This window comes from Haliotis rufescens, unplaced genomic scaffold (assembly GCF_023055435.1).
Source record: "Haliotis rufescens isolate VD_foot unplaced genomic scaffold, xgHalRufe1.0.p SCAF_5, whole genome shotgun sequence".
NCBI lineage: Eukaryota > Metazoa > Mollusca > Gastropoda > Lepetellida > Haliotidae > Haliotis > Haliotis rufescens.
Genome location: NW_025964223.1, coordinates 16,725,756 through 16,752,436, shown reverse-complemented (window position 1 = coordinate 16,752,436; position 26,681 = coordinate 16,725,756). Strand labels below are relative to the sequence as shown.

At 40.2% G+C, this 26,681-nt stretch overlaps 1 protein-coding gene across 1 annotated transcript; it reads left to right on the top strand.

The window, feature by feature from the left end:
• The first annotated feature begins 188 nt into the window (after positions 1-188).
• Positions 189-26,681, top strand: LOC124113637 (mucin-5AC-like). Its single transcript, XM_046474093.2, has 5 exons — positions 189-1,000; positions 17,827-18,183; positions 19,012-19,440; positions 21,464-21,548; positions 22,674-26,681. The coding sequence occupies exons 1-5, from the start codon at positions 934-936 to the stop codon at positions 22,969-22,971; spliced, it is 1,236 nt and encodes a 411-aa protein (XP_046330049.2). The 5' UTR covers positions 189-933; the 3' UTR covers positions 22,972-26,681.

The following is a 26,681-nucleotide window of genomic DNA, read 5'->3' as shown; positions in this document are numbered from 1 at the left end:
AGTACTGGTTTAATTCAAGAAGATATCAACTTTACACCAAGCTATGAAATGAGGAGAAACAAGGGTCTGAGCTACACCACTGAAGGTGTAAAGTGCTTCAAGTACCCTCATCTCCAGAATGAAAGTCCTCTCAAGGAGAGTGGATGACCTGAGGTCATGGCACACCACACACACACAAACACACGTGTGACATCATAAACTGAGACGTCCAGACCGGAATCTTGGAGCTGTGATGGGGATGAGGCCTTAAGACAGCAGCAGTCAGTGCAGTCAGGCCAACTGCAGTCACGTGGGCCTGTTTGAAACAGATCAACAAATCCTTGGATACATGGAAAGATCTGAAACTGACAGGGCAGTCCTTTCAAGATGCCGAGAGGCCCAGTAAAGTGTGTAAACATCCCAAATATTGTGTGCATTCATTCAAATATCTGAAATATTGTCCCCTGTTGGAAATGAACACAGGCATTCCTGTCCATGTTTGACTTTTCGTAATGCAAACACGAATCAGTTGAAAGGGAAACAAGTTGTGAGAGGAACATAATAATATCCCAGTAATGTTGTCAGCTCCACCTTCTCCGTGCCCCAATGTGTAACGGAGGCAATCCCTCCCAGTGCCCTGAATGGCTGCTGTGGTAATGTAAACTAAGCACCATCCTTGTCAACACGTGATGTAGACACAGCACTGCTCAGTCTCAACAGGTAACCAGCAGGCCGAGTAAACGGACGAAAACGTCTCCTATTCATTTAATACAAGTACGGTATTCCATAAAGGACTAATCAGTCTACTCAACAAGTGACGGAAACAATGTGAATATTACAGTTGGTGGTGAGTGTGATGACACCTATCGGGTGAAACAACAGTGACAAAATCAATGTGACAGTTCCGTGTTTCCGCCCTGCTATATATCCAACTGGACATCATCGGAGGCCAACATGGATCTGTGGGACTGCCTCCTAGCCTTTCTGGCCATATTCTCTGCACGTTTTTCCCAGGCCACAGGTAGGTGTCTTTTGGTGACAACTGATTTGTTACTAACCTGTACTTAATGTGAATATCAAGGAATACTATACATATATAGATGTACAAAGTAAACACAGATCTACACATGTAATGGAAACTTCACATATGATTTGTTTGTTTGTTTGTTGTTTAACGCAGCACTCAGCAATATTCCAGCTATATGACAGCAGTCTGTAAATAATCAAGTCTGGACCAGAATATCCAGTGATTGACATCATGAGCATAGATCTACGCAATTGGGATCGATGACATGCATTAACGAAGTCAGCTTGCCTGACCACCCTATCCCTTCAGTCGCCTCTTACGACAAGCATGGGGTGCTGAAGACCATTTCTACCCCCGATCTTCACGGGTACTTTACATGTGATGAGAACTTGATGTAAATGTCAGTGGAACTACACACACTTACTTGATTATTACTCAGAAGGGAAACAACTCACTTTGTAAAACTTGGAAACACCACACAGTAATAAACATCACTCACTTCATGGAAACTACACACACACATCACAGAAATCACACAAACACATCATAGAAACTACACTAACAAGATGGAAACTACACACACATATTGGAAACTACACACACACACACACACACACACACACACACACACACACACAGAGGAAACTAAACACACAAGATGGAAACTACACACACATATTGGAAACTACACACACATACAGGAAACTAAACAAACAAGATGGAAACTACACACACATACAGGAAACTAAACAAACAAGATGGAAACTAAACAAACAAGATGGAAACTACACACACATACAGGAAACTAAACACACAAATTGGACACTACACACACATACAAGAAACTAAACACACATATTGGAAACTAAACACACATACAAGAAACTAAACACACATATTGGAAACTACACACACATACAGGAAACTAAACAAACAAGATGGAAACTAAACAACAAGATAGAAACTACACATATCATGCAAAGTACACATATTTAAGGAAACAAGACTACACACTTCACAGAGATTACATGCAAACATCATGGAAACAACACATACATCACAGAACTTACACACAGACCAGCGATACAAGACTAACATACAAGACTAACAGATTACACACATACATTACAGAGACATGGAAGACATAACTGAAACAACAAAACCTTGAATAAACTGCATCCTACACTTGTGCCAACAGGCGTGTGATGATTAACGTAACATGGCCATTATGGAAATGTAACCAACTTGGATACTTGATACAGGTGACCAGTCACTAATCTTGACATTTTCTTTTTTACAACTAATCTGATTAATTATGGGATACTAGATACGAATATCATCATATGTGACCCACCAGGAGAAAAGGTTGGTTGGTTGGTTTGTTGTTTAACGCCGCACTCAGCAATATTCCAGCTGTATGACGGCTGTCTGTAAATAATCGAGTCTGGACCAGAAAATCCAGTGATTGATATCATGAGCATCAATCCACGCAATTAGGATCGATGACATGCATCAACCAAGTCAGCAAGCCTGACCACCCGATCCCGTTAGTCGCCTCTTACGACAAGCATAGTCACCTTGTATGACAAGCATGGGTTGCTGAAGACCTATTCTCTACCCGTGGTCTTCATGGGTCACCAGGAGAAAAGGGATGTCATGGTCGGTAGGATACACTTGAGCAGTGACGTCATAAAGAAAGACATTTGACAGACTGTAAAGAAATAGCATATGTTTCTCTTGTAATGTGGGTAATGTTATAAAAAACATTATTTCAAAGCATTTCAGCACACAAGTCTACTTTAAATTAAACAGACATTATATGTAAAAACAGAAGTTATTACATAAACAGTCATAAGTTCGAAAATGGGACTTTGCAGGAAATGAGTCCAAATGTTTGATACCATGTATCTCTGTAATAAATATGAGTTGAATCTCATGAATTGTATTTCTGTGGTCTTAAGATACTGTAGTTTCAAAATAAAATAAGAAGTCAAAATGTGATTTTTCACCCATAAGGTCCCTTATCTCAATGTTGGTCACATGTACCGTATTCGACGTAATGAGCGCCCAGGGCGCTCTCAAAATTAGAAATAGGGGACTCTTATTAAAATATAATTTTGGTGGAAAAAAACAGAGTTGAAAGATAAATTTCGTGGTTTATGCTGACAGCCTAAAATGTTTATGTACGACAGCTATATTTTTCCAGAATTTAATTGCCCATAATTAATGGTGCATATAACACAGGAGTGCGTATTATGCGCGAATGAATAAGTCTTGTTTACATTGATCAATTGGAAGGGGTGCTAATTGGGATTGTTCACGTGCCAATATATTAGCAAATATCACCATGGGCGCTTATTAGAGCGGGGCGCTTATTACGTCGAATACGGTATTACAGGGAAATGTCTACGTGATCTTGTGAATGTTGACATAAGCATCACAGAGTTGTATGCAGGAAAATGTCATCCTTTAATGACATGACACTTTTTAATGGATAGCAGCTTCTTTTATTCTTTGTAACAATGCTTCAGGGCTACTTCTTGCCCCCTCATCAGGTGAATACTCAGTAAGCATATGGGGGGGGGGGGGGCAATATATATAAGGGTTAAAAAAATAAAAGAATTGGTTCTCAGGCAATGGCTTTTGAAAATATAGTGCTGGTGGATGGTGTTTTTATTTATTTATTTTTGTTCAAGCTAGTTTGGAACCAAATTTTGTTCACAATAATTTCGGCGAAATCATGTTGTTCTCTAGTATTGTAGCTTTTCACTGCTGGGGTTGTGTGTTTGAGACACGGAATATTTTAAGATTTTTAGGAGGAAAATGGACATATAAATGAAACATGCGTCGATGACTTTAAGACGATGCAGGCGGTGCCTGAGAACCAAGACTACGGGTATTATTTTTTTGGCCTAAACATGAAGGTATGTTTACACAAGACAAGGCAGGATTAATGTAAAAGGATAATAACATAATGACGAAGCCAATAAGATTAAAGGGGGTTGTGGTATGGGGTGTCGGGGTGGGGGGAGGGTGGTGTGGGATGACAGGATGATGATTAAAGCACAGTGGAGTCCACACTGGGGGTAGGTAGATGCCTTGCTCCATTGTTATTGGCTGGCTTCTTTCTTAGGATTTCAATAGTCATCCTTATATTTGATAAAATGATTCAAAGATGCTTGCTAAGAAACAAGAATACTCACAGTTGATCAAATGGCTGAATTATTTACTCAAATAACACTTCACGCATTCAACTCCAGACCATCAAATCAATGAAATTTTCACAACAGTTTAACCTTCAGGGATTTTTTATGCATAAAAATTTGAAGAGATTTTCACACCAAGTAGTTATTCCGTGTGTGTGTACAGCGTGTATTGCTTGTGACGCACACACAGATGCAACACCCTCTAACACAATGGACACTGCAGTGCTCTAACAGCCTTCAATCAGGTTTTGTTTACTGTAGCCAGCATTCAGGCCAGTCTCCACATTTAAGTCGCGCCAGTATTGGGAGAGCCTTTACACTACAGGACAGGATGTTTAGAGGAGGGGATTGCTCAGGCGATAAAAACCTTCAGAAGTTACACGTATGTCAAATTGTGTAAGAGGGATGTTCAGCTTTCAGTAAGGTATTTACTAAAAAAATAGAGATGATTAGTCGCCCATCTTTAGAGAGTGATTGGAAGATGTTTTACACCTCAGTCAACACTACATCTATGTCACCACATTCTGTATGTAACTGAATTTTGACTGGACACACCAGTTGATGATGGCAGGATGAGCAACCATCTACAATATTTGGGTACTAAGAGACGCACACAAACCAGTGGTTGAGCAAGAGCAACCATCCATAGTGGAAGGGACAACACACACAAACCATTCCCAAATCACTTGTTAACATTACCGATTCCCTGGGTAACATTATCTAATCCCCCGTCAACATTACCATAACCCTGGGTAACATTATCTAATCCCCTGTCAACATTACAGAATCCCTGGGTAACATTATCTAATCTCCATCATCATTATCGTATCCCTGGGTAACATTATCTAATCCCCTGTCAACATTACAGAATCCCTGGGTAACATTATCTAATCTCCATCATCATTATCGTATCCCTGGGTAACATTACCAATTCCCTGGGTAACATTATCTAATCTCCTGTCAACATTATCTAATCCTTGGGCAACATCTAATCCCCTGTTAACATTAACATATCCTTATACAATATGGGGGTGGTGGGGTAGCCTAGTAGTTAAAGCATGCGCTCATTATGCTGAATGCCCAGGTGTGATTCCCCACATGAGTATAATGAGTGAAGCCCATTTCTGGTGTCCCCGCCATGATATTGCTTGAATATTGCTAAAAGCAGAATAAACATACATACTCATACTTTCACTTACACAAGATGACCTTAAAGTTCATCTTACCACAGCCAAACATGTTCAACACTGGAACAGTGACATAAAAGGCGACTATGCTTGCTGTAAGAGGAGACTAACGGGATCGGGTGGTCAGGCTCGCTGACTTAGTTCATGCATGTCATCGATCCCGATTGGGTGGATCGATGCTCATGATGTCAATCACTGGATTGTCTGGTCCAGACTCAATTATTTACAGACCACCATCAAATAGCTTGAATATTCAAACAATGAAACAAACAAACAAACATAACAGTGTGTAGATGATTGTGTAAGGGGCAAACCCATACTGATACAGGTCATATAAGGTGCAAATCTAGGATTTGAAACCACAACCAATAGATCATGGCATGACTATGACAAATCTCAGTAGTAGATGAGTGAGTGAGTGAGTGAGTGAGTGAGTGAGTGAGTGAGTGAGTGAGTGAGTGAGTGAGTGAGTGAGTGAGTGAGTGAGTGAGTGGGTGAGTGAGTGAGTAAATACATGCAACTGTCAGTGCTTGTACAAACAAATCCAATAATCAATTGACCCTACCACTGAACCCAATTCTGCTACACCATAAATAATAATACAAAGGGGTGAGGTGAACTGGGGCTAAATGTCGTGTTCAAGATTATTGCACCTATACAGCGACTTATGCATGTGTGGTGCTTGCTCTAGTCTGGCCTAATGCTGGTTTTATAGTGCAAGAACACTGAGACACTATGCCGCAGTTTACTACAAACCAACCAGTCCTTGTTTTTTTCACTTAATGCCAAACACGAGGCAGGGTAACAGGTGAGGTGAGGGGAAATTGGGTTTCACGTCGCGTCCAAGATTATTGCACTTATACAGTCGTGCCTCGTTTATATGGACACTTGGGTCATTTCACAATTCATCCGTATAAACGAATTTCCTTATAACTGAAACCAGCTTCTTACTGGAAGAATTACTTCCCTTCAATTATGCAACTCATGACAGATGACAGAGCAAACAGATACATCCACTCAATCTTTATTCATACACGTTTCAACAAGTCTGTCAGAGTTTTGTGTATGAAAATGACCGCCCGGTTCCGGAAACTGAATTTCCGGATATACGGGTAAATTTATATAGTACTTATTTCGTTTTGAATGAAAATCGTCCGGGAACTGAGGCTTCCAGTCTGAAGTCTGTTTAAGCGGGGCATGACTGTATAGTGACGTGCATTTACGTGTGTGTGTGGCTGCTTGTACTAGTCTGGACTGATGCCGATTTATAGTGCTAGCACACTGAGATACCATGCCGCAGTTTAACATGAATACCCCACTCAGACACAGTATACTGACTCCGAGTCCTTGTTGAATTGCCGAATTGCCCTTAATGCCGAGCGCCAGACAGGGTAACAACAATTACCATCTTTTAACGTCTGTTGGTATGACGCGGCCGGGGATTGAACCCCGGACCTTCTGCTCTCCGGGCGGACGCTCTACCTCTAGACCACGGAGGCGGTTAGGCAGGGTAACAACAGGTACCATCTTATAATGTCTTTTGGTCATCCGCTCTATGCACAGTGGCAAAATAATGACAGGACTGCACTGGAAACAGCCTACTTTTCTTTCTTAAAAGAGGAAATTCAAATTAAACATTGTTAAAGCTTGTTCACATTTGCCCATGAAGGTCCAATGCTCTGTAACACACATGGGGGACTCTTTGATCATCAGACTCCACCAGCATCTGCATCTTGGCAAGGAACAAATCCAAATTACCTTGTCCTTATACAGATTAATGAACACAAGTACACATTAAACATTGCTGACATGTTCTTATACACAGACACAAACTACCTGGAACCATCCCCCAACAGATCAGGCATGCTCAATTCATTAAGGCAACATTTGTATGTAGTTCGTCATGTCAGATAATCAGCCAGGCACACACACTCGGGGGATACGTCGGATGGCCCACAGAGCTTGCTTTGGAGGATCACATCGAGGCCAGTTCAAGTCAAATATCCTTAAGCTGTAAAACAACAACAGTCTGGCCTTGTGGGTAATCCAGGGCTGTCAGCCATTGGAAATACTGTACCCTGGCAATGGCCTGTGTTTGAAAGTATCCAAGTTTACCCACATATCCAAGGTGACCCAAGACAAATAACCAGTAGCATTCCCTTTTACATCTCAGATCAGCTCACATATACTCAGGAAAACAAATAATGGAACACATTGCAACATGAATGTTGAGTGTTAAAGAAATGCTTATGTCAACAACAAGAGTCGGTGAATAAGTTGTCAATATATCTTACGCATTCTTACAATGGTTAATAATCTCTTGCTATCACTGGAATCATACTATATTCTATCACATTGTAACATGTCCAAGGTCAGAAAATAATGTCTTGTTCCAAGAAAGGTCAAAATGAACACAATAGCTTAATAAACAAAATAACAAATACTGCCATACTGGGTTTTAGGTAAATATACAAAATAATATTTTGAAATAAAAGAAAAAAACAAAAAATGCATATAAACAGATGTATAAATAGAGCATATATATATAATTTAAAAAACACTGCAAACTTTAGTGTAACATCCAGTGTCCACTTGCACAAAGCGCTAAGATGATTGTAACTCCCATACTTTAACATTGGCTTACGATAGTCTTAGCACTAAGATGGCTTTGTGCAAGTGGGCCCAGAACATTACAAAATAATCCTAAGTACCACTCCAATAAGAAATCATGTTTGTACATTATGTTATATGCAAGATGTTGGTGATGACACCATTACATTTTTAAATGTACGTATTTAAACGATGCTCGTAAATTGTATATCTGGTGTAAATATAGGAATCAACCAAATATGGTTAAGTTCATAGAATTGCTTAACGTCTCCCTAATCCCTGTCCAGAAGACTGTTTGTAATACTGGCATCACTGTTAAATCTCCTGGCTAATCCTCTGTCTGTTTCCCCATATTATCTATCTTTGCGACTCAAAGACCGAGGTCCTCGACCTCAAAGAACAATGGTTCTGTACTGTTCTGACGTTAGTGTCCAAAAAACACTTTTAAAATAAAAGTCAAAACAGAAAATACATACCATTTAACAAGCACATTTTCAATAAAGGCAACAGAAGTTAGTGCCAGTTCATCTTTAACATTAGATAATAGTTGGTCCAGGCCAAACAACTGCGTGCTCCTGTGTATACCGGAGGTGGTTGTTTCCGACAGTATATTTGAGCGTTGAATCGTCCATATTGGAGAGGCACAAACACGAGAACAGCCTTAATTACCTTGCCATATTGATCTTATATCAAATCAAATGAAAGACTTTTCTGAGTCTACATTATTCTGTTTGACAATGCTAAATAACTAATCTGACAAGGCAGTTCTGACTGCTGTCTTGGGAAAAACTCACAGCTGAGAAATACTGTTAATTTCTTGTTGCACACATGCATCATGGAACATTGAATCGCTAATTCTGCACCCAGGACACATGCAGTGGCCATCGTGGCCTCTCATAATAAACTAACTAACTAAATAAATGTGACAACAAAGAATCAAGCGTCAATCACTAAAAGTATTATGATATTATGTATTTCAGTGAATCACTGTTACCGCGGCCGTTTGCCTCCCAATATGAATTACCTCTAACAGCAAGCTGACCTGCCATGATAAGACTGAATTTTTTAAAGTTATGTCAACCCCACACCTTCAAGTGACATATTGTTTTTCATCATTTCCAAAAAAATGCCTTACTTTCGTTTTTACAATACAAATGACAATGAAATACTTCTACTGCTGTCAGAATTTAGACATATGATATATATATAATGACCCCAGGCCATTTTTGAACATTCTTCAACAAGTACAGATAAAAAAAAACTTTAAGATGATTAAATAAATCATGTACAATTCATTTTATTGTTATTTTTTTTCCAACCTTCCAATCAACCAAAATCTGTAAAAAAGCCAACAAAAAAAACCTGGATGGCCTAAACAAACTTCCACGTGAAGCCCAAACTTCTCATACAATATTTACCATGCGACATGCCCCCAGACAAATCAGCCATTAAGCTCTGCCCAACACAAGACATCTTCACGATGCTGTCGGCATTAAGGGAATGCTGCAAGGAGAAAGTGCAGCAACAAAGAGCTGGTGCAATTACTCCTGTAGAATGTTGTATACAAACAAATTATAAGAAGGAAAGCAAATGTGTGCCAAACATCAAAAAGTGATTTCAAAGTTTATGTCCTGGTAAAATAAATGTACAACAAACATTGACACTACTTTCGTAATTTTACGTAACCGTGAACGTATTTGTTAGAAAATGCAGATTTAAAGTCAATTTCACATGTCTTACCTGACAGCCAAATGCAAGCCCTGCAAAACTTTGATCTAGCTTTGGACAAAAGAAGAAAAGATGTAGAGATGTAGAAAAGTTGTGATGTATTAAGCAATCCTGATGAGTTCATGAACAAAGTGGCATGTCCATTATGCAATTCCGAGATGAAACAGTGTGGTCAGTTGGAGTTCCACAAACTTGACCATATACACTGATACAACCCATCTGCATTGATGATGTCAAAAATGTTCCAATGTAAGAGAAAATGGCAATGAAAACGCAGTGATGACAGCCACTGCATCTACTTATCCCAAATATTTAGTTGGAATGCAGTAAACCACGTCATGTATGTTCCAGTGAAGGGACCCAAGAAGATCCAGGGTAGAATAGGTCTTCAGCAACCCATGCTTGCCGTAAAAGGTGACTATGCTTGTCGTAAGAGGCGACTAACAGGATCGGGTGGTCAGACTCACTGACTTGGTTGGATTCATGTCATCTTATCCCAATTGCATGGATCGATGCTCATGATGCCAATCACTGGCCCAGACTTGATCATTTACAGACCTCCGCCATATAGCTGGAATATTGCTGAGTGCTGCGTTAAACAACAAACAAACAAATCAAATGAAGGAACAAAAATACTGCATAGTTGGTGTCATCAAAGGCTTGGATGTATATTAATATTTTAACACTGATGATTGAATAAAGACTTGATTCAAATAATTAAGACTTTCATATGTATAACAATCTATTTAACAAAAGGAATATACTAGCATTGACCTCGTGACTGATAAATATGTACCACAAAACAAGGAAACAATCTTCTTGTCACCACATAGTTTTGTTTCTAACACATACCGACACATATAACAATTTATCATATAATGGGTAGGTTTCTTGGCAGGATAAAGCCAACGGATAAAAACGATATCCGTTGGGGTCATATGCGGATAGAGATGCAAATATCAAAGGTCAAGTAGGACTACTTTCACTGTTTATAAACAAACATGGCGTCGTCCTCGTCATTCGGCAATCGAGTCAAAATTAACCATCGGGAATCTGGATAAACTACAGGGATAATTGCTATCATTATCAAAAGAACAGTCTAATATACTGAGAATCAGTGTCTAACTGTGACGCAGCTAAGGCATTTTATAAGTTTTGGCAACTTTGGAGATATAAATTTTGAAACAATTTTGCCAAGGCTCGCTAAATACAATGTTTATTCCTAATGCAGGATATTTACCATCCCCAAACACACTCGCGGGATAACCTCTATATGTCACAATGTGGTCACTGCGAATTGCAACATAGCACAATACAATTGTAAGAGGCAATACTCATCCCATGATGTGAAAAAAAGTTGTTTTTTTCACGTCAATTTATGCAATATTCCAGTTTTATCACGGCATGGGACAACAGACATGGTATATCCTCCCAAAATAACTGCATGCGAAAATCACTACAATCCAAAACAACAAAGTTGATGGCCCAGTGACAAGCTTGTTCCCTGTCTCTCCCCTTTATCCTGAAGTGGACAAACAAGTCTTACAACATACAGGTACAAAAACACTGAATGATTAAAATAGAATTATTTTGTCATGCGTCAGAAGATATCTTAAATTTAACTGAATTTAAATGAGTATTTCTATTATCACAATAGTAAATCTAAAATTTGAAATAATTTACAGACTTAACAGAGTTTAACTTTGCAACAATTAATAATGTATGTAAATAATTCTTGAAATCAAATTAGATATAACAAAAGGATTGTAATAGTATTGAGGAATCATGATGCACCATGAGTTTACCACTGTTGCCATCCGTTTTATCCAATTGATGACCTAACAATCAAAAATGTTATTGTTTCTCACTAATTAACCGAAAATTGCTACCATTTAGAAATTAAGAAATTTGAGTGTTTTCTTTTCCAAGGCCAAAAACTTATTATCAATTAAAAAAAATACTTTATAAAGGAAATAATGGACTGCTTTCCATACACTCAAATGATGAGCAAAGCCTACTTGGTAAACAGTTATTGTGAGTTATTAAATTGTTGTTACCCCGGTACAATATGAATATAATTGATTGAACAAACCAACTTCTAGTTAACATGAGAGCATCCTTCTCAGCTTAATCTCTCAGCTTGTGCCCATCCATCTCGTCCCAACTCCTGGCCTGGTCCACGACATTAGTCGGTAATTTGTCTTTGTTGTTTTAACAGAGTGTAGTGATTTGGCCATAAAGTAATTATGGCATGTAGTTGTTTTGGCAGACAACTGCAGAAATGGACTTCACACATTGTTTCCATCTTTGGAATCAAACCCAAATCATCGTTGCCACGAGTGAACGCTTTAACCACAAGGCAATACACAGCCCCTTAAGTGTATGATGCAAACAGCCAGGTCCAAACCTTGTAAGCATCAGATACTCATTTTAGTTGACTCACACATCAAGTGTGGGGTGACTGTCCGGCCTGAATCCCATCTTCCCAAGCCTAGGGAGTTAACCGTCTATAAAAGTCCAGTTTCCACCCTTGCCGAACTAGCCTGCAATTATGGAGTTACATTTTGGCTGGACATAACGAGTTTGCGCATAGTCCAATTAAAATTGCGTAACGAAATAGACATCCAGGTCATAAACAACATGGATTTCAGTGTGCAGATTTTGGTCAACTGCAGGATTTGCAAAGCATGTGTACCCCCAACTGGGCGTCAACAGATATTTTGCAAATTCTTTCATGTTTTTAATGAATGTACTCACGTTATTCGATGCACTTCGCGGGGTAAGACCCGTTTTATTACAAAATAGATCTTGATGATCGAGCAGATTGTCTTAAATGGGCGCCGCCATTTTGTTTGAAACAAATGCAGTGATTTGAGAGATGGAATCTGATTGGTCAATATAGGAACATAGAAGGCACATAACTCGTATTAGCCACTAGGGGTGCTACGATGGAGCCTGGAAATTCCAGCCTAGTTCGGCTAAGATGGAAACTGGTCTTTCATAGTCAGCTAACTCCCTTGCCTCGGGAAGATGGAATCCCATAGTGGGTGTTCCTGGGGAATATGTGAGATTTATTTGAAGGTCATCAGAAACATACATTATGAAAGGTTGTGTAAAGGAGGACTATTCATTTTACGAACCAGGACTGTTTGTGACAATTACATGCTGCACAACATGTGCAGCTGCCATGTTTAGCTAACAGTGCACCAACTCCAGCATGCACCATCAACAGTACACAACTGTAGAGCTTAGCCACACCCACACAGATCTATACTAATGTAAAGTTTATCTGGGAGTGTTATGACATTCCTCCACAAACACCAGACCTGTTTTCAATAGTCACGTTTAAACAGCCACCAACATGTCTAAGAAAAAACCAGCCATTATGAAAGGTTATGTTTGAAAATGGTGTTTGGAGACAACTTTGTCCAACACTGAAGTTTGGTCTCAGAAAAACTTGCAGGGTAATTAACCTTTTAATTCAACTCCAGATGTTGGGATGGGAGCATATGATATATACTGGAGTCAATGTGTATTCAGATAGAGTTAGGATCAAATATATCCTCTGTAGTTAGTAAGACCAAGATGCATCAAACTCATCCATGAAGCCCAACTTAATGGAAACTGTCACTAGTTTGTAGGTTTGGAGTCAAATAGTTATCTTAAAAAAAATCAGTTCATGTTGCACAGTGGAAGGCAACGATCATGTGTCCACCTTCTGTCCTGACTCCACTTGAAATTTTTCAATTGATGGGAAACTAAACGTGATTCTCTTATGATCTCTATGGGGAACTAAACGTGATTCTCTTAATATGACATATATGTGGAACTAAACATGATTCTCTTATGATCTCTATGGGGAACTAAACGTGATTCTCTTATGATCTCTATGGGGAACTAAACGTGATTCTCTTATGATCTCTATGGGGAACTAAACGTGATTCTCTTAATATGTCATATATGTGGAACTAAACGTGATTCTCTTATGATCTCTATGGGGAACTAAACATGATTCTCTTATGATCTCTATGGGGAACTAAACGTGATTCTCTTAATATGTCATATATGTGGAACTAAACGTGATTCTCTTATGATCTCTATGTGGAACTAAACGTGATTCTCTTATGATCTCTATGGGGAACTAAACGTGATTCTCTTATGATCTCTATGGGGAACTAAACGTGATTCTCTTAATATGTCATATATGTGGAACTAAACGTGATTCTCTTATGATCTCTATGGGGAACTAAACGTGATTCTCTTATGATCTCTATGGGGAACTAAACGTGATTCTCTTATGATCTCTATGGGGAACTAAACGTGATTCTCTTATGATCTCTATGTGGAACTAAACGTGATTCTCTTATGATCTCTATGTGGAACTAAACATGATTCTCTTATGATCTCTATGGGGAACTAACATGATCGTTTATTGAATAAATGCAAATAAAGAAGCTATGGTAGTTACATGACCAAGAATGTAGGAAAGAATAACTAGCTATAGGAGCAAGTACTCACTTAACATTTCTATGGACCACAAATATTGGTTTAACTAGTATCTATAAAGACCACCAATATTGGTTTAACTAGTATCCATAAAAAACACAAATATTGGTTTAACTAGTATCCATAAAGACCACCAATATTGGTTTAACTAGTATCTATAAAGACCACAAATATTCGTTTAACTACAGTAAACTACAGTTATAACGAACTCAAAGGGACCACTTATTTTAGTTCGTTATAACCGTAGTTCGTTATAAGCATATATACAGCATATATACAACAAATGGCCGGGACTAAAAAATAAGTTCGTTATCTCGGTCAGTTCATTATAAGCGTGTTCGTTATAACCGTAGTTTACTGTAGTATCCATAAGGACCACCAATATTGGTTTAACTAGTATCTATAAGGACCACCAATATTGGTTTAACTAGTATCCATAAGGACCACAAATATTGGTTTAACTAGTATCTATAAAGTCCACAAATATTGGTTTAACTAGTATCCATAAGGACCACCAATATTGGTTTAACTAGTATCCATAAAGACCACCAATATTGGTTTAACTAGTATCTATAAAGACCACAAATATTGGTTTAACTAGTATCTATAAAGACCACCAATATTGGTTTAACTAGTATCTATAAAGTCCACAAATATTGGTTTAACTAGTATCCATAAAGACCACAAATATTGGTTTAACTAGTATCCATAAAGACCACCAATATTGGTTTAACTAGTATCCATAAAGACCACCAATATTGGTTTAACTAGTATCCATAAAGACCACCAATATTGGTCCAACTGGTATCTATAAAGACCACAATATTGGCCTATGACCACGAAGGTTAAATGGTCTTGCTCCAACGAACGAAAAGCCTACAATGACGATTGCAATGCATCACGTGTCAGAATCTATTTTCTGCACGTGAAACGAATGTTATCTGATATCTGAATCTGATATCTGTGAAGCATGTGCCGTTTATTTGATTTGTTCATGTTACATGAACCAAAACAATGTTTAGTTTGTTTTTTATTATCTCTCCTCAACAATTCATGTTCTCAAAAAACCTTTACACATGTAAAATTCACATATTTGTGTTTTTATCAGTATTTATCCAAATTGACTTTTTAAAACATATTTATTACATTTATTGGGGTAACTTTGTAACACTACTAATTCTCATCAATGGGATGATAATACAAGATGAGTATTGTGAGAGGCAATACGACCCCTGACGGCCAGTCCCACAAACAATCAGTCCCTTGAACGGACAACAGGAGGGGTGTAGGTAGTGCCTGCTCTACTTCTCACGTGTGCTTTTCCACGGACATTTCATCAAAGCCTTGCATTCCAGCATCCATGAAATGTTGATTTGTTAAACTGTAAAGGAATGAAGTACCCTTGTGCTAAAATGGGGATATCTGTCGAGGATGTGTAACTCAGCTGATACTCTTGATGCATAAGAATCTCCCATACAAATGTGACCCGAATCAGTTGAAAAATAGCAACTAAGGCTAGCTAACACAACATCCTCTGAATGACGTTATGGATTAACCACTTCAAATGTGCAACATGCCTGTTGTCAGATCTATTGTCAACAGGATATGTCCCCAACAATTCATGGACAAACAGAAAAGTGTCCGCTTTCATCGTGTTTTACAGCTAAGATGGCTGCCTTGCCGGTGCACAACCGCTCAGGCCTTGAACAAGATTTACAGCCATACTTGGACCACCACAGTGTCCCTTTTGTCTGGTTATGACAAACAAATAAACATATACACATCAGTGCTTGGCAAATACATGTGTGTGTTGAGTAATATGTTTATGTTTAGCAAAGCAAGTGGTGTACAATGAGAATAACAGATTATTTATGGTTAAGATGTTTTGGAAGTTTATTCTAAATATTAACCATATTTTGTTGTTTGAAACTTGTTTGCAGAATAATCAATCTGTTTTCAGAAAGACTGAACACAAAATGTTCTGTGATGTCATCAATGAATAGCAAAACTGTACTGATATCACATTGCTCTGGGGAGCTTTGAATCAAAGTTGGTTGGTTTGTTGTTTAACACCGCACTCAGCAATATTCCAGCTATATGATGGCGGTCTGTAAATAATCGAGTCTGGGCCAGACAATCCAGTGATTAATATCATGAGCATCGATCCGTGCAATTGGGATCAATGACCTGCATGAACCCTATCAGCGAGCCTGACCACCCGACCCTGCTAGTCACCTCTTACAGCAAGCATAGTCGACTTTTACGGCAAGCATTTGCAAACAAAGAAAACACAGGAAGACTAGGCATGAAATATAGTAAAGAAATATTTCACACAGACTTCATCCATAATGTGTGTCATCCTCAATAATCCAGTTTATTATATTTCCATTCTGTTAAGACAAATACTCAATCTCCACCATAGCTGAAATTGTATGGTACCAAACTAAAAATAGCCATCCAATCAAATTACTCTCCTGAGCACCAAAAATTCAGTGCTATGTAAGAGATATGTGCGACAGAGTTGGTGATTTAAACCTTCATAAAAATTTTTATGGTGGCAAATGGTTCCAGGGAACTTATCTTCATGGAAGGGAAAGTCTGTGTGTATGTATCTGGTTTGATGACGGTCAATGGTCCACCCAGTACTCTGTTTTTATATGTCTGGTGTTTCAGCTCTGTATATGTGTGGTGTTTCAGCTCTGTGTGTGTGTGTGGTGTTTCAGCTGTGTGTGTGTGTGTGGTGTTTCAGCTCTGTATATGTGTGGTGTTTCAGCTCTGTGTGTGTGGTGTTTCAGCTCTGTATGTGTGTGGTGTTTCAGCTCTCTGTGTGTGTGTGGTGTTTCAGCTCTGTATATGTGTGGTGTTTCAGCTCTGTGTGTGTGGTGTTTCAGCTCTGTATGTGTGTGGTGTTTCAGCTCTGTATGTGTGTAGTGGTTCAGTTCTGTGTGTGTGTGGTGTTTCAGCTCTATGTGTCTGATGTTTCAACTCTGTGTGTAGCATTTCAGCTCTGTATGTGTGTGGTGTTTCAGCTCTGTATATGTGTGGCCTTTCAGCTTTATGTGCCTGATATCTTAGCTCTATGTGTGTCTGATGTTTCAGCTCTGTATGTGTGTGGCTCTTCAGCTCTATGTGTCTGATGTTTCAGGTCTGTAGGAGTGTGGTGTTTCAGCTCTGTATATGTGTGGTGTTTCAGCTCTGTATGTGTGGTGTTTCCGCTCTGTGTGTGTGGTGTTTCAGCTCTGTATGTGTGGTATTTCCGCTCTGTATGTGTGTAGTGGTTCAGCTCTGTATGTGTGTGGTGTTTCAGCTCTATGTGTCTGATGTTTCAACTCTGTATGTGTGTGGCTCTTCAGCTTTATGTGTCTGATATCTTAGCTCTATGTGTGTCTGATGTTTCAGCTCTGTATGTGTGTGGCTCTTCAGCTCTATGTGTCTGATGTTTCAGATCTGTATGAGTGTGGTGTTTCAGCTCTGTATGCATCTGATGTCTCCACTCTCTGTGTAATGTTTCAGCTCTGTATGTGTCTGATGTTTCAACTGTGTTTGTGTCTGGTGTTTCAGCTCTTTGTGTCTGATGTTTCAGCTCTGCAGTCATCGGCATGCTACGGAACCGCCAATAACTTCCTGGAAATGAACTGTGAAGAAGGGACGGTAATCAAGGTGACACAGGTCCTGTATGGAGCTAAGCTGAAGGCTGACAACTGCCCAGTCCCAACTGTTAACACAAACCACGACCCAGACTGCTGCCACCTCACAGACACGACCTGTGCCTTTTCTCTCCCAGGGGGCGTGGATGAACGGACTGACCCCTACAAGGCGGTGTGCGCTGGTCTGACATCCTGCTTCATGCAGACCCAGTGGCTGGACACCACCGGACACTGCAGTGAGGACTACATGTCACACACAAACTTCATGCAACTCACTTACATCTGTCTGAACGGTAAGTACAACCAAGATTCGAGCATCTTGACACACTCAGACGCAGACGCAACTGGACACAAACAAACACTGACACAAGTAGACACTGACACAATCCTTCACCGACACAATAAGACACTGACACTTAACAGGAGGAACCCCAAAAGTGACTTGAGATATTTTACTGTTGTAAAACTCCTCAGCATGGGCTTCACATGGTGTCAACAAACCATAGATCAGAACAAACATGGGTAGCCTAGTGGTTAAAGCGTTCGCTCATCATGACAAAGACCCGGGTTTGATTCCCCAGTAGGTACAGTATGTGCAGTCTATTATGGTGTCCCCCGCTGTGATATTGCTGGAATATTACTAAAAGCGGCATAGAACCATACTTACTCACTCACTCAAAACTAAGACAACCAACTCTGCACAGCTAATTGCAACGCCTTTCATGTTGTCAGAACAGTATATGCTTTTTGTATTTGTTCATGAAAGAAACGCTTTGATTTGGTTTGGTTTGTTCGTTGATTTACGCCACACTCAGCAATATTTCAGCAATATGACGGCGGTCTGTACATAATTGAGTCTGGACCAGACAATCCAGGGATTGACATCATGAGCATCGATCCACGCAATTGGGATACGATGACATGCATTAACCAAGTCAGCGAGCCTGACCACCTGATCTCATTAGTCACCTCTTTCGACAAGCATAGTCACCTTTTACAGCAAGCATGGGTTGCTGAAGATCTATTCTACCCCAAATCTTCACAGGTCGAAACGCTTTGAACATGGTGAAAAAGCATCTATCATATTTGAATTTACAGTTGTTATTTGTTTGTGTTGCCAGGAAACACTAGTCAACCAAACAATGTAGCAGCATCAGGCAAGCCAGTGACAACAGCAACAACAACAGCGACAACAACAGCAACTACAACAACAACAACCACATCAACAACTACAACCCCACCAGCAAAAACAACAAGATCACCAAGTACACTGAAGGAGGGAGGATCCACTGTGACTGAGACAACAGACTATGAGCTGTATACAGGGACCTCTCCCATTCCTGAACCAACTACAGTTGTAAAGCTAAGGTCAGATCAAACCAACGGACCATGGTCTGGGCCTGGGTCCAACTTGTCAAACCCTGGGTCCCGATCGTCCCCCTACATGACCTCCTCCCCCTCCCCTGGGAAACATGTGGAGATGGATGTGACCTTCACAACCACAGCGGTAACGGTCAAGTCGTCATCAGCATCAACATCAAGCTTTGCATGTGAGTACATGGTACGAGGTTGTCCTCAGTGTGAGTGACTACAAACCTATTCCTTTGAAAATGTATAGGGAGGGTAAATAAAAATATTTGTAATCATGACACATTTTGAAACTGTGTGAGTTGGAATTTAAGCAGCTTTGAACAGTACATCACTTAAGGAAATGCCAGCTTAAGCACAAAAATGTCTGAAACTGGATCAGGTTGTGGACATGACCTACTTTGGTGAAATCAGTGCCCATTGGTCCATTAGGCAGCTAAGGGAGGTAATTCTGTATATCGAGTTGACACTGGGTCTGCCATTTCGCCAAACTGAAATTAATATGAGACTTTGTCACATGTTTGTTTGTTGTTTAATGTCACACACAGCAATATTCCTGCGAAATAAGTCAGCGAGTCTGACCACCCGATTGTGTCAGTTGCCTCTTACAACAAGCAGTTTCGCCTTTTACGGCAAGCATGGGTTGCTTAAGACCTATTCTTACCCGGATCTTCACCACTGCAGGGCCTTATTCCCCAAAGTGATCTTAGTGTCATGACTATCCCAAGTCAATGTGAAAGTGTGCAGTAAATATAAGCGCAAATGCAGAATCGTTTTGTGGAAGCTAGAGGCTAGATATATAAGTTCTTCTAGGGGTTTTTTTAAGCTACAGTCATCAATATTCTAGCAATACCACTTCACAACAATCAAAAAGTATCAGTAATTTTGTTCACAAAAACATCCAACTTTCTCATATTCTGTCTGAAAAGTTAAGGATCTAAATTCACAAACATATTATCATGAAAGATTCCATGTGTGCATTGACGCACTAGTTACACAGCATAAAACACACTCCATTCAACTTAGTGACCCTTGCAAAATAATTCATCAAGTCATGCCTGATATCACAATGACTCAACATCTCACCACATAACTTCCTGATGTGCATCAGATGTATATATAGTCATGAATCTCTTCTCAGAACTTCTTTCATGGGAAGAGAGCAAGCAACAGAAATGTGTGTGTCACATCTCCTGTCAGAATAGCTTTACAACCATACTGTCATTCTTCCTTGTAGCAACACACATATCATCACACACACATCACCAACACACACACACACAGCTCCTGTCAGAATAGCTTTACAACCATACTGTCATTCTTCCTTGTAGCAACACACATGTCATCACACACACATCACCAACACACACACACACATCACCAACACACAGATCACAAATACACACATCAACACACATATCATCAACACACACATCACCAACAGACACATCACCAACACACACATCACCAACACACATATCATCACACACACACATCACCAACACACACACACATCACCAACACACAGATAGCAAATACACACATCAACACACATATCACAAATACACATATCAACAGACACATCACAAACACACATCATCACCAACACACACATCATCACCAACACACATATCATCAACATACACATCACTAACAAACATATCATCAACAGACACATCACCAACACACATGTCACCAACACACACACACAGCACCAACACACATATCACAAATACACACATCAACAGACACATCACCAACAGACACATCACCAACACACATGATATCATCACACACACATCAACAGACACATCACCAACAGACACATCACCAACACACATATCATCAACACACACATCACCAACACACAGATAACAAATACACACATCAACAGACACATCTCCAACACACAGATCACAAATACACACATCAACAACACACACATCACCAATAGACACACACATCACAAATACACACATCAACTGACACATCACCAACACACACATCACCAACACAATTGTCAATGACACATTACTGGAAATACTATCTCTAAAATAGGTTAATTGTGGAATTAGTTGGCCAAGCACAAGCACCTGCTGCCTCTTCACCATGAAGCCTACGAAGGAACAGTCCCATACCATATCACCTACATTGTACTTCTCTTTATCAATTGAAAATAATGACCAGCTATGTCACTTTTTCTAGTCACAACCGGAATGATGGGAGGAATGACGGCAGCCATTGTTGGACTGATGCTGACCATCTTCGGCTTCATCTTCTACTGGGGAAGGCAAGTGTCGGCCATAGCACTACACTGACAGCCAAATTATTATCTCTATAAGGACAATAGTAACAAAGGAAGATTGAATATGATGTCAAGATACGTCCACAGTTCCAGGACTATTATTCAGAGACAAAATAATAGGGTCATTCATCCTCAGAGAAACAGTTTTGAGGGTCACTATCCCTGAGAGAAACACTTCCATTGTTTATTATTTTTTCCAGACAAAAGTAAATCCTGGGCTTAATTTTCTTAATTGTCCCAGGGAAACAGTTCCATAGCATATTTCCAACAAACATTGTTCCTGGGTTTCTCTGGTTTAATATTTTCACTTCCCAAACTCATTATTCCCAACAAAAATAATTCCAGGGATTAATATCTTTATGAGAAACAGTTCTTTGGTTTATTTATCCTCAGGGAAAGAGTTTCAAGGATCATTATGCCCTTTGAGAAAAACTTCGATAAGTTGTTATTCCCAACAAAAGTACATCCATAAGATTTAATTTTCTCCTGGCTCACTATTCCCCAGAGAAGAAGTTCTCAGCTTGGTATTAAGTAATTCTAGCAGAGTTACCTTAGGCAACCATCCATTCATAATGAATTTTCACTTTCTAAAGTTCAGCAATAGCACAAGTAGTGTTCAGTGTTCCAATTTACCGGTAATTACCAGTTGTTTACCAGTAAAATTAGGCTTGGACCGGTAATTTATGTGACTGCCACTCCCTGTCGACCGGCAAATAAAGTATTTGCTTGTTGTTGAGCAAAACATTGGCGATATTCAATTAAGTATATATTTCGAATTAAGTCAGCTAGTCTGTAGCAATTTAGTCTTGAAATATTCACACAAAAATAGAGAAAATTGTGACCGACCCTTGTGTGAATGACGTGTTGATTGAAATAAGTTACTTCAGAGATGACATCATTGCAATCAAGATGTTGAAAGAATTAAAACCATGTAATTTTCATACGTTTTTATTTGCTGGAAGTTGGGACTGACAAAAATTAGGGGGACTGGTAATTTTTAGTTTCAAGTTTCAGTTTCAAAAGCCAGCGGGAACACTGGTGTTATGTTAAGAAATCGAAATTGATACAGCTACTACACATCTATCATTGATCTATTCACATCTCTTACAGGAGGAGAAGGAAGCTGTCCACCGCCAAGGCCAACAATAGCAGCACCGTCTGGGACTTCCTTCTGGCTCACACTGTGGCTGCTCGCACATTCCGACGAGGCTACGACAACTTTAGCAACAACCGAGAGTCTGTTAGCTCAGAGACAGATGCAACAACAGGAAAAACAACATGGCTGCCCAACATACGCGTGGAACCAAGCCTTGACACACAATCTGTGACATCGGATGACAACTGCAGCATCGTGAACATCAACACCCTCGGCACGATCAGCAGCAGACATGACCGCTCTGAGGCATAGACCTCCAGAGACTGGTAGTTCTTGTGGGCAGAAGAACTACCAATGTCTGATGTCATCTCCACATAAAGAATCAGAACCAGATGCAGGAAAGTCTTGTAATTCACATGATTAACACTTTAAACCAAGGACAGATTGTGATGGGCAACAACTGCTGACAAAAACAGAAACTTTCTGTTGTGAGAACCGTGGATGGTTGTGAGTTTCTTCTCTGACTTGACCCCACATGTAGCTCATCAAAGGTAGCTGTGAGGAGATCCTACCCTCAAGGACAGGGGAGTTCCTACCCTCAAGGACAGGGGACTTCCTACCCTCAAGGACAGAGGACTTCCTACCCTCAAGGAAGGAGGAGTTAGGAGTTCAATCATCCTCCATTACCCAGTGTATTATATCTCCCTTCTATTTTGCTAAATACCCTGGACACATATGCCTCCACAGCTTCATTTTGAGCATGAGCTTCACTGATTCGAATGGCATGACTATAATTAGTCACCCAATCAAATTACTCTCATGCGTGAGAGAAATTCTGTGCAAAATAAGATAGGAGAGTGTGATAGGAGTTATCAAGATGGTGATGTCACTTCTGAAACAAGGCTATCGCTCTACATGTTATAGTAGTGTCGATAAAGCTTTTTAATTATTAAGCACATCCATGCACAAATGACATCTAAGCACATCCAAATGACATCCATGCACATCCAAACGACATCCATGCACATCTAAATGACATCCAAACTACATCTATGCACATCCAAATGACATCCATGCACATCCAAATGACATCCAAACGACATCCATGCACATCTGAATGACATCCATGCACATCTAAACGACATCCATGCACATCTAAACGACAGCCATGCACATCTAAATGACATCCAAACTACATCTATGCACATCCAAATGACATCCATGCACATCCAAATGACATCCAAACGACATCCATGCACATCTGAATGACATCCATGCACATCTAAACGACATCCATGCACATCTAAACGACAGCCATGCACATCGAAATGACATCCATGCACATCTAAACGATATCCAAATGACATCCATGCACATTCAAATGACATCTGAGCATATCCAAATGACATCTAGGCACATCCAAATGACACCATGCACATTCAAATGACATCTAAGCACATCCAAATGACATCTACACACAAATGTTTATAAGAATTTCCATATTACGTGGTTTACATGGTGTACAGGTATTTTCATAAAATATATGTTTAAAAATAACAATGCAAAATTATCTATTTCAGAGTAAGCTTAATTAAGCAAATTAAGAAAATGTAATGAAAGAAACTGAGCTAGGGGTGATTCTTTAAAAGATGAGTGTCAATGATGTATGTCACTTTCCAGACTGATCTACTTCAAAATGTTGTTTCTATTTCTAAAAAGTTGTTGACAGATTCAGCATCAGTAAAAAGGTTTCAGATCTCAAAATGTTAAATTTGTTTTTTGATCCGTTAAAAACAAAATGAAGAAAATGCCTTAAAGGTCATCACCCACATTTGTATGTGTAAATATGTTTTACTCCTGTTTTCTGTTGTATATATTGTTGACATTGGGAGACCAAGTCTCATAACATGTTGGTATATTGACTGTAAATACATCTGTCCAACAGATTGCTTTGTGCATACAGCTTATGAAAAGGTTAAGGTTTCAGATGGGCCTGATACACAGCAACTCGGAAAACTTCATTCACTGCCTAATATGTAATCAGTAAAATCTACAGAGACTGTGTCATGGCAGACCTGATCCAAATGAAGAAATATTCTACTTTGCTGTGTCCGGAGGACTAAATGGCAACATCTTGCATTTCATTTTTGTTAAAGAACTTGTTAACTGTGAACATGATATCTCATACATTATCACTGATTCTCAACATTGTTTGAGTGAGTTTGGCTTGATGCTGATGTGAACAGTATTTTCTACACCTCACAGCATGTTGCCTCGATCATGAACACCACAAGCCTGGATAGGATGCTGTCATACCAAGGATCATTAAAACCCACACATATCATCCAGTGCATCCTGGCATAGCTATTGTGATTGTCAACAGTTAGTCTAGGTGTCTTGGACTGCTGGCCACCGATGCCTTCCCCACAACCAGTATCCTGGCATAGCTATGGTGACTGTCCACATTGAGTCGCAGTGTCTTGGACTGCTGGCCACCGATGCCTTCCCCACAACCAGTATCCTGGCATAGCTATGGTGACTGTCCACATTGAGTCGCAGTGGCTTGGACTGCTGGCCACCGATGCCTTCCCCACAACCAGTATCCTGGCATAGCTATGGTGACTGTCCACATTGAGTCGCAGTGGCTTGGACTGCTGGCCACCGATGCCTTCCCCACAACCAGTATCCTGGCATAGCTATGGTGACTGTCCACAGTGAGTCGCAGTGGCTTGGATTGCTGGCCACCAATGCCTTCCCCACAACCAGTATCCTGGCATAGCTATTGTGACTGTCCACAGGGAGTCTAGGTGTCTTGGATTGCTGGCCACTGATGCCTTCCCCACAACCAGTATCCTGGCATAGCTATTGTGACTGTCCACAGTGAGTCGCAGTGGCTTGGATTGCTGGCCACCAATGCCTTCCCCACAACCAGTATCCTGGCATAGCTATTGTGACTGTCCACAGTGAGTCGCAGTGGCTTGGATTGCTGGCCACCAATGCCTTCATCACAACCAGGATCCTGGCATAGCTATTGTGACTGTCCACAGTGAGTCTCGGTGGCTTGGATTGTTGGCCACCAATGCCTTCCCCACAACCAGTATCCTGGCATAGCTATTGTGACTGTCCACAGTGAGTCTAGGTGTCTTGGATTGCTGGCCACCGATGCCTTCCCCACAACCAGTATCCTGGCATAGCTATTGTGACTGTCCACAGTGAGTCTAGGTGTCTTGGATTGCTGGCCACCGATGCCTTCCCCACAACCAGTATCCTGGCATAGCTATTGTGACTGTCCACAGTGAGTCTCGGTGGCTTGGATTGTTGGCCACCAATGCCTTCCCCACAACCAGTATCCTGGCATAGCTATTGTGACTGTCCACAGTGAGTCTAGGTGTCTTGGATTGCTGGCCACCGATGCCTTCCCCACAACCAGTATCCTGGCATAGCTATTATGACTGTCCACAGTGACTCTAGGTGTCTTGGATTGCTGGCCACCAATGCCTTCCCCACAACCAGTATCCTGGCATGGCTAGTGTGACTGTCCACAGGGAGTCTCAGTGGCTTGGATTTCTGGGCCACCAATGACATCCCCACAACCAGTATCCTGGCATAGCTATTGTGACTGTCCACAGGGAGTCTCGGTGGCTTGGACTGCTGGGCCACCAATGCCTTCCATCCTCTCTTTAACACAGTTCATAAACCCAGGACAAATTGTAATAACAGTGCATGGTCTGTGACATGTATGAATGAGTGAGTTTGGTTTTACACCACTTTTATCAATATTGCAGCAATATCACAGCGGGGGACACCTGAAATGGGCTTCACACATTGTACCCATGTCGGGAATCGAACCCTGGTCTTCAGTGTGACGAGCGAACGCTTTGACCAGTAGGCTACCCGACTGCCCTGTGACATGTATGAGGTGACATATAAACATGTTTGTGTGTATCAGGCTGATCACAAACTCATTATTACATATGCAGAGAATGAAGTTTCTTATATGGAATAAACATGTTAATGCTGAA